At 47.2% G+C, this 10,430-nt stretch overlaps 1 protein-coding gene across 1 annotated transcript; it reads left to right on the plus strand.

The window, feature by feature from the left end:
* Window positions 1-268: 268 nt before the first annotated feature.
* FAM183A (family with sequence similarity 183 member A) lies at window positions 269-9,205 on the plus strand. Its single transcript, XM_032247206.1, has 4 exons — window positions 269-547; window positions 3,189-3,248; window positions 5,935-6,038; window positions 9,017-9,205. Exons 1-4 carry the CDS (start codon window positions 415-417, stop codon window positions 9,125-9,127), a joined length of 408 nt encoding a protein of 135 aa, XP_032103097.1. The 5' UTR covers window positions 269-414; the 3' UTR covers window positions 9,128-9,205.
* Window positions 9,206-10,430: the final 1,225 nt, after the last annotated feature.

The raw sequence follows: 10,430 nt of genomic DNA on the forward strand, positions 1-10,430 counted from the left end.
ACCTCCTGGGTCTGCCCCTTGCCGGGAAGACGTTTCCTGGCAGTAAACCAGCCGGGGCCTGAGAAGCTGGGGCAGGTGAGTCCAGTGCCAGAAAAGGGCGGGGTGCGAAATAAGATCCCGACAGGCGGGCGCTGGGCGGGGCGATGAAGGCAGGGGAATGGGCTGGCCGAGTGAGACCAAGGGGCCGAGCTACCCGAGCGCTATTGCCTGGAGACCACGGGACGCCGTTGCCTGGAGACCGCGGGACGCCGTTGCCTGGAGACCGCGGGACGCCGTTGCTAGCAGATCGCGGGGACGCGTTACCTGGAGGCAGAGGGGACGCGTTGTCTGGCGACCCCGGGGAAGCGTTGCCTGGAGACGGCGGAAGGCCCAGGACGCAGGTAAAGGCGAGAGGGCACGGGGCAGCCTAAGGCCATGGCAGGACATCCAAGCGAGAAGGTGATTCCAGATGAGGTCCATCAGAACCAGATCTTAAGGGAACTGTACCTCAAAGAGCTACGAACCCGGAAACTCTACACGCAGTATCACGTGAATCCCTTCCGCAAGAGTGAGGGGCGCGGCGGGGTGCGGGAAGGGCAAGAGCGGGAGGGCACCGGGGAAGGAGGAGCCCTCCGAGTCTTGGAGTGGGAAGGCAGTGCCAGCAAAGAAGACGCTTTCCCCAGCACCCGCCCCCTTTCCTAGATTTCAGGAACCGTGACTTTGGAGAGGCCACATCATATCAGATGCATTCGCTATATTAAAGTTCATGCCCATCACGATTAAATCTTTTAGTTGTAGGAAAAAGAAGCTTGTATAACTTTTTATGATTTTACTTTTGAAATAAGTTTTCAGGCTGTGTTTTGTTTTTGTTTGTATTTTGGGTTGTTTTTAAAAAGTGAAAGGTTTTTCTTCAGGCTTCTGATACTGTCCTTCGGAAAGTTCCTTGGTGCTCCCTGATAAAACAGCCCTACCCTCCACTCTTGTCACTGTGCGCCCTACAGTTTGATCTGTCCTGTCACACCAGCTTCCCCTGAATGCCACTGGGCCTGAAATGGAGCGCTTCAGAGCCACACACCCAACCACCTCCCAGCTCCCCTTCCGGGACAACCTACAGGCACCTCATACCCAGCAGGAGGAAAGCCAGGCTCATTCCCACCTTCCCGACTCTCTGCTGTTCCAGAATACCCTGTCTGTGCAAAAGGCCCCGATGATTCGCTCTCATGATCTGAATCATTCACTCTAATGATTACTAGCAGCCTATGAGTCCTCCTCAAGGTCTCCCTCCCTCCACACACTTAAAAAAGACACAAGTCCTGCTTATTAACATTCCTCTCCCCTGACCCACCTGTTCCTGCCTCAATGAAAGACACCATCATGTATATTGATTCCTCTCTGCCTCTGCTCAGGTATTTTCATGCTCTAAGAAGCATCTCAAACTGCCTCTGCCTGCATCCTCACTCCTGAAGCCTCTGCAGGGCCCTCGTCCTTGCTGCCTGGATGGGTCTGATGGACTCCCAACTCATTCTCCTTCCCCCCAAGCTGGCCCCTCTGACCAAACCCCTACACCCTTACTAGCTAGTGCTATGCTAGGAGGACAATTAGAGCACATCCACCCCACCTAAAATCCTTCTCATAGCTTCTGAGGTAAAGTTTAAATCAATCAGGACATAAGGCGCATTGGATCTGCCTCTGGTTCCTGCCAGCTTCATCCCATACTCCTCTCCCCCGCTTTACCCTGCTCCTTTAAGAAATACTTTGGTGCCTACTCTGCACCAGCCATTGCTGATAAACCCCGCATACTCCTTTTCCCCTGCCATTTCTAAATATATGGATTTCCTGAATGCATCATATCATTTCACACTTTGCTTGCATAAACATTGTGGCTTCTTCCTGAATGTATCTCCAGCTCTGTGACTGATAAGTAAAGTCCACTTTGTTGCCTGGCTCTATAGAGAAAATGTGCTATCTTCACTTTCCTTCTAACTAACTTAGTTTTCTTCTGGAACCCCCAACCGCTAGTTTCAGGAAAGCAAATTAGTGTCCAAAGTCGTTCAAACTGGGTTCATTCCAACAATGGAAACAATCTCTTCAGGCAACCTACATGCCCTCTAGGAAAAATGCTGTCTCCCAACTCATGTTGCCTAAGCATGTGAGCCATTGGAATAAAGTGAGATCATATTACAAGTTGTCTTGATTGCTTTCATTTACACAGATAGAAATTTTCTTTGCTAATATACCGATAATAGTACATAAAGATCATATAACTGTACATCTATTAAGGGTGCATGCTCTAAAGTTCTTTTACTGGTAGGAGTTTGAGACAAGCAGCATGGAGGCCACTGGTTTCTACTGGTGTCTGCTCATTTCCCATTACTCTCCATCCAGCTCACTCCCCTGGACCCACTGTGGCTTTCTTGACGTTTCTCAAATTCCCCAGGCTCACGCTCATATGTCTCCCACACCACGGCACGTTCCCTCACTTCATTCAAAACTCTGCTCATATGTATCTCCCTAGAGATACATCGCCCATACCCCAGTCCCAACGCCAACTCTCCATCCACATAACCTGCTTTACTGTTCTCCATCACATTGATATTTGCCTGGTAATAGATATATGTTTATTGTCTGTCACCACAAATAGCGTTAAAAGCTCAGGGGGCACAGGGGTTCTGCCTTGTTTATGGCCTGTTCTCCAGTGCACAGAAATTACAAGCGGAGTGGATGAATGTGGGTGCTGCTCCTCTGTTACCACGTGCCCTCCTGAGCATAGATCACTGCCTGGCAAACCTCTTTGGCCTTCCCCATAGGCCAGCACTGTCCAAGATAATTCATCAGTGATGAAAATGTTCTCTATCTTGGCTGCAGTCAAAACTGTAGCCATTAACTGCATGTGGCCACTGAGCACTTGCAGTGTGACTAATGTGATTAAGGAACTGAAGTGTTCATTGTGTATAACTTTAGTTATTCAAATTCAAGGAGCCACATGTGGCTGGTGACCACTATTCTGGGCAGTTCCACTCTAGATTGTGAGGTTCTCGAGAGCCTTATCAAATCGTGTGTTATCCTAGCACCCAGGATAATACCTGGCATGTACCAGATATTCAGTGAGTGCTAATTGGGTGCCCTGTTTAAGGTGGGTCTTAAAGAGGGCAGGAAATTCATGTTTTAATCTGAATCTGTGATGCTCTCTTTTTTTTTTTTTTTTCTAGTTCACACAGTCACCAGGAAGCCCATGTCTTGGCATGATAACCTGGAGGAACCTGCAGATGGTGAGTCCTGGGGTCTGAAATGCCATTGAGATAGAGCCCAGAGAGGCAGACTGGCTGGGGAGAACTCTCAGGGTAGTGATACCTTGGAGCAAGCATCAGAGCCCTCTGCTTTGATCCTGGAAATGGGACTCTCACTAGCCAAGCTCGAAAAAAAGACAACAGATACTCAGACAGTCTGTGGCAGATAGAATAAAAAAGAATTTTTTAAAAAAATTAAATAAAAATTTTAAAAGATGGACATATTCAACTATAACTGTCAAGCCAACTGATGTTCCTGCTGGCCTTAACATTGCTTTCATTCGCTCATCAAACACGTAGGTGTGACAAGCACAAGTTCTGAAGCCATACTAAGTCAGTGCAAATCCTGGCTCTGCTGCTCATTAACTGTAGTACTGAGTAGGCTTTTCACCTCTCTTAGCCTGTTTCTCAGGGATGATGTAAGGATTAAACAAAACAATGCCAGTGCATAGAACAGTAGCTGGTACATGGTCCTCAGGAAATATTAGTCCCGTGGTTATTTTCATTATTAGGTAGTCTCTACGATGGGGCTGGGTGGGGTAATCTTGTAGCATAATGAAGAAGAGAAGTAGACTTGGAAATAAGTAGACAAGTAAACAGGGACCATGACTGGTGTGAGAACAGCATAGGAAACAGGTGCCTTGGTCAGGCAGTGGAGTTCTGGGAAGACATCTTGGAGGAGGTGACCACAGGGTGAGGTGGAGAAGATTGCGGAAGAGCATCCTGAGTTCTAGAGAAATGTACAGAAATGGGAAACACGACTGCAAGTACTCTGGCATGGCCATAACATACAGGTGGAGAGAGGGCCCTATTTGGGAACGAGGGAGGAGGGATATTTGGTGGAAAGCCTGATCCCTCTTGGAAAGCTTTCCTTCTTCCTCTCTACCTTCCTTGAGCAAAATTTGGCGAAGGAAGGATGGCCGTGGCTGGGATGGGGAATGAGGGAGCAGAGGATCTCAGAGCATTATGAAGGAGGCAGACAAGTCAATAGACTAATAGAGGGGTCATCACAGGCAGTAAGGTGTTATCTGCAGTGCACTCTCCTGACTAGGGTAAAGGGTGCAAGCTGAGAACCTGTGGCGCTAAGGGATAGAACAGGAAATGAGGGTCCTGAAAGCCAGGCAGGAGTTAGCTGCACTCTCCCTTACATAAAGGATGTGCCAGCCCAGTGGCAGTCCCTTGAGTCACCTTCCTTCATTTCATTCCCAGCCATCTTGCTGAGGAGAATTTTCCTCCCATTTCACAGATGAGTGAAGTGTGGCCCAAAGAAGTGATGCCACCTGACAAGCCAATAGTAGCACTGACTCCAAAGCCAGGTTCATTCCACTGTCTGCCTGCCTCTCTCCGGTGGAGATTTGATAGGGCAGGAGAACTATGGAGCTGCAGATCAATCTGGTGTCGGCAGCCATACTTATTTCAATACACAAGGATTTGACCTCACTTCTTTTTTTTAATACTTTAAGTTCTGGGGTACATGTGCGGATTGTGCAGGATTGCTACATAGGTATACATGTGCCATGGTGGTTTGCTGCGTCCATCCCCCCATCATCTACATTAGGTATTTCTCCTAATGCTATCCCTCCCCAATCCTCTCACCCCCTGCTATCCTTCCCCTAGCCCCCACAACCCCCAACAGGCCCTGGTGTGTGATGTTCCCTCCCTGTGTCCATGTGTTCTCATTGTTCAACCCCCACTTATGAGTGAGAACATGTGGCGTTTGGTTTTCTGTTTCTGTGTTAGTTTGCTAAGAATGATGGTTTCCAGCTTCATCCATGTCCCTGAAAAAAGACATGAACTCATCCTTTTTTGTGGCTGCATAGTATTCTATGGTGTATATGTGCCACATTTTCTTTATCCTTGGCATTTGGGTTGGTACCAAGTCTTTGCTATTGTAAACAGTGCAGCAATGAACATACATGTGCATGCGTCTTTATAATAGAACAATTTATAATCCTTTGGGTATATACCCAGCAGTGGGATCGCTGGGTCAATTGGTATTTCTATTTCCAGATCCTTGAGGAATCACCACACTGTCTTTCACAATGGTTGAACTAATTTACACTCCCAACAGTACTACAAACCACTGCTCAAGGAAATAAGAGATGACCTCACTTCTTACAACCTTGGTTCTCGCTCTCTGTTGCGCTACACTGGCCAAACTCACTTATGCCTCGGGGCCTTTGCTCTTGCTGCCTGTGGTGTGCTTTTCCTCCGCTTCTTCCCAGGGCTGGCTCCTGCTTGGCATCCAGAGAGGCCTTCTCTCGCTGCCCCATCTGCAGCAGCTGCCCTTGCCTGCATGTGACCCTTTGCCTATTCCTTTCTTCACAGCGCATATCCCTGTCTGCCACCATTGCGTCATTTTGTAAACCTGCATACTGTGTCCTCTGCCCCATCTAGACTATGAGCTCTAGGAGAACAGGGATCATGCTGTCACTCAGCACTGCATGCCCTGCACCCAGAGCCATGCCTGGCACAGAGTTTAAGCTCACCACATATTTGTTGACAGATGGGTGGAAGGACCAGACACCCCTGTCCCGATGCCTAGGCAAACCTCCGAGGCCCAGATGCTCTGCCTGAAAGGAATGATGTGGATGCAGGAAAGGGCAAAAGGGTCCCAAGCTCTGGTCCCAAAGCCTGACTCCTTCATAACTCACACCTCGTCTCCCAGCCAGGTTTCTGAATCTCATTCACCATGCTGCCCAGGGACCAAGGAAGAAGTACCCAGAGACACAGACTGAAAACCAGGAAGTTGGATGGTACTTAGAGCCCTTGGTAAGCGTGGCTCCTTCCTCAGAAAACACAAGGAAACACAGCGGCAATGTAGGTGGTGACCATAGAATAGGGTAGGGGCCCGACATGCCTGGGCTTGAATCTGGCTACCTCTTACCAGCTGGGTAAGTTACTAAGCTCTCTTATGACTCAGTTTAATTGTTGTAAAATGGAGCTATTACAGTACCTATCTCATAAGCTTGTTATGAGGATGACATGAGGTGATATTTGTGCAGTACCTGGAACAGTGCCTGGCACATGGTAGACACTGCGTCTTTGCTGCTTAAATAAAGGTGCATGACAGATACCTGAGTCAGCTCCATCAGGTATCAGCAAGGTGGTCTTGGGTGTGCCACTCAAAATCTCTGAGTTCTGCTTCCTTATCCATAAAAAATGGGCATATGGCTGGGCGCAGTGGCTCATGCCTGTAATCCCAGCGCTTTGGGAGGCTGAGGCAGGCAGATCACCTGAGGTCAGGAGTTCAAGACCAGCCTGGCCAACATGGCGAAACCCCATCTCTACTAAAAATACAAAATTAGCTGGGCATGTTGGCACATGCCTGTAATCTCAACTACTGGGGAGGTTGAGGCAGGAGAATCACTTGAACCCAGGAGGCAGAGTTTGTAGTGAGCCAAGATCCCACCATTGCACTCCAGCCTGGGCAACAGAGTGAGACTCTGTCTCAAAAAAAATTTAATTAATTTAAAAAAATATAAATAAATAACATTTAAAAAATAAAAAATTTTTTAAAAACATAAAAAATGGACAAGTGAGTAAGGGTCCTCTCCTTGTCCGACTGGAAGGGCACAATTAGCCACTTTAGCACACAATCACCTAAGGAATACAGCGCTTCTGTTTTTAAGGGAGAAATGTGCAATATGGAATAGACAAGTCAAAGAAGTTTCTGCCATATATTGGACAAGTCTTTAAACCTGCTATGTCTTTGATCATGCAGAAGGTTTTCATTTTTAAGTCATCAGATACACCGCTCATTTTCATTATGGTTTCTGAGCTTTGTGCCTTGCTTAGGAAAATCTTTAACACCGACATTGCCAAGCAACTATTCTATATTTTTCCCTAGCGTTTTTCTTCTTACTTCTTCTTCTCTCTTTTTTTTTGTATTTACTTATATATGTGCATCTACACACACGTATGTATACATATATACACACCTACAAGGAGGAACTTGGTACAAAGGGAGAGATGTGGTTAGAGAACTGTAGAAGATAACCACTCAGGGAAAGAGGAGGTGGGGAGGTCTAACATGAATAAAAGTGTTAAAATATGTATTCAGTGACAGTTATTGAATATAAATATGAATAATGGACCAATAGTCAATGATTGTTAAAAACCAGAAGGAATGGTACTGGAAGTGCTAGTGGAAAAAAATAAATTTAAAATTTAAAAACCATAAAGAAGACTTTTTCAAGTGGGGAAACTACTGTGAAAGGCATCGGCATCACTACAGGGTTTTGCAGTGAGGGAGGGAGGGAGGGAGACTGGCCTCAACTCTGATAACAGCATGTGCAATTGCGAGTGTGTAGCCAAGGAGCAAGGTCAGGGTCAGTGATGGAAAAATACTAGGAGGAAACACCAGGGGGAGCGGCAGATTCTGGCTAACTTCCACCTAACAGGGTGCTTGCTGAAGGCAGGCCAGCAGGATCAGACATCACCTGGAGAGTGGTGGAGGATGAGGAACTCAATCAGATATCGATGGTGATCAGATACTAAAGGTTAGGGGGTTCTGGTTAAATCACCTTAGCAGGATTTTTGCTAGAATTGGACAATGCAGAGGAAATAGAAATCCCAACATCAGACCTAGTCGAAAAGTACTTCAGGGAGCCTGAGTAGAGTTTGTTCAAGGAAAGGATCTTTGCTGGGGAGAAGAAAGGTTGTGAAGGAAGGAGTGTTGGCATGAAGATAGAAATCAGCCAAGATAGATCATGAAGCAACTTAGAAAAATATTGCAACACACAAGTAAATTAACTCACCATTCTTCATTTTGGTAAAGAGTAAAGACCTGGCTCACACAAGTACAAAGTGTGCGTGTGGAGATGTTGCATTTTGACCCTTCAGGACACATCTCATGCTTACGATGACAGGAAAGACAAGGGTGGCCTGCCCTGCTGGGATCTTTGTAGGCTCTGCAAATCACAGACTGCATGTGTGTCAGATCAGTGAGCACTCTGGAGTTGCAAAGGGTCTGCAAATACTCCATGCTATTCATCATTATAAACCTGGGGACAGTGCCATCAAAGGGTACTGCTAGCATAGTAAGAAAGTGTACCCCAGAAACCATTAGATGCAGGTGTTGCACAACCAAAAGAGATAATTAAGTTGGAGCTACAGAATGAAGTAGTTGGGGCAGAAGAGGCTTGATCAGCCACAACCTGAAGCTCCCTGCTCCCTGGCAGGGCCTCACCTTGGATAAACAAGATACCTCCAACCTCAGTACTGGGACACTGGCAAAGCCAGACTCAATGATCATCACTCAGCCTCTCATCTCCTGGTAACATTTTCTGGAAATACATTTTTAAAATTATTTGCATGGTGTAACTTCTATAAGACTGATGTGTCAGAGTGCTGACTTTTACTCGGGTTCTACGTGACTCCTTCAACAAAGTCATTCTTTCAACAAATATACATTGAATACCTAGTGTGTGCTGGGTCTTGCTCTAGGTGCTGAGGATACACTAAGGCAGATACAGCACCTCCCCTCATGTAGTGTTCATTCTAATGGGGGAAACAGTCCGCAGGTGTGGCCTCCAAGTCGGGCAGTGGGACAGGAGGGGTCATAGCTGCGCACAGGTTATTCTCCTCCCACTTCACAACTATTTCAATGGACATGTGGCCATCTCCATCCACAATGCAGTCACAGGTTGGGAGGGTGGAGCCTGATAGAAGCCAGGTCCGTCAACTCCAAACCCAGGTCCTCCTGGGTCCTCACAGGCTTCGTTCTGAACCTACATCCTCCTTTCTAGGTCAACCCAGAACGCCATGACCGCAGGCTGAATCACTTCAGGGTCTGCAGTGACATCATTCTGTACAAAGCAAAAATGTGGGGCTTGGGAGAAGACGATCGCCACAAGTAGCATCCCAGCGGAGGAGCCCACCTGTGGATCTAACGCCCTAAGTGTGCTCAGCCCGGAGGAATAAAATATTACTTTAAAGCCGAGTCTCACTTTTCTCATTTCTCGCCGAGTCCACTGGTGGAAATCCTTGTGATGTAAAGCAATGTGAGAAATCAGATAATTGCGTACAATTGTTTGCTCTGCCTCCCTACTACTAATAACGGATCACAAAAGGATAAGAAACCAACCACTGAGAGAGTGGAAGGAAAATGTTACCAATAGATAAACACTGGAAGTGTGTTTAGGAGATAGAAAGTTGACGGAAAAGGATGACAGGAACGACAAAATGCAAGTTGACGGAATGCCTCTGAGCACAAGGTTTTCCAGAACTCTAGATAGAGGTTCAGGACTCTGAGACAGAGTGGGATGTGAAGCAGAGAACTGAAATTGGGCATGGGTAGGACTAATCCCACCCCCACACACGCCAGGAGCCATGTTTATAACATCTCCCCTGCACTAGAGACTGGGGGGTTATTCTTGGGGGAAGAGGAGAATCCCAGGGCTCAGGAATACTAAAACACAAGGTATGAGCCAGGCATGGAGCTGAAAACAATCTGTGAAAATCTACAAAAAGAAGGCTGAACCCCTAGCCCAGGTGCCCACCCATACATATACTACATTATTACCCTAGGTTTCAAGATGGAGTGTTCCCCTCTGGAAAAATAATGAAACTTCTCTAGATACCCCTCTGCACCCCCCCACCCCTTCTACCCCCCCACCCCTCCACCCCTGCCACATAGTACCATCTGAGAGACCTTTAGGGAATGAGGCAGTTTCCGTCTCCCCTTCCTGCTGTGAACCATTCTTCCTGGACCTCATCCTGCTGAGCTAGCACCTGCTTCAGAACTGCGGCCACCTCAGTTTCTGCTCAGCCTCTGCATCTTCTGTCCCACCTCTGCATAGCCACGTGGGTCACAGATCTCTGTAGAGTGAGCAAATGACTGGGTGGAGCTATGTTAGCAGAAATCTGGTCTCCTGCACCCCTAGGTGCTGCACGTCCCTGCGGAAAGGGTGGAGGGCATGAGGAATCCAATATCATTCTTCCTCATGGAGCCTTAGCTTCTTAAAGAGAATGCCAAGGAGGGGAGGGGATGGAAGGAAGGAAGTCAAAGGAATCCTTACAAAAGAGCCAGCAGGTAAGGAAAGTGATCTAGGAACTGATCATAAAGATGTCATTGAGCCACGCACTGAGGCTCAAAAAGAGGAGAAATAAAATCACAGAGGCAACTCACAAGATAATGAAGCAGGCAAATGAAGTGTGCTG

Source organism: Sapajus apella, unplaced genomic scaffold (genome assembly GCF_009761245.1).
Source record: "Sapajus apella isolate SASKATOON/1434 unplaced genomic scaffold, GSC_monkey_1.0 scaffold62, whole genome shotgun sequence".
Taxonomy (NCBI): domain Eukaryota; kingdom Metazoa; phylum Chordata; class Mammalia; order Primates; family Cebidae; genus Sapajus; species Sapajus apella.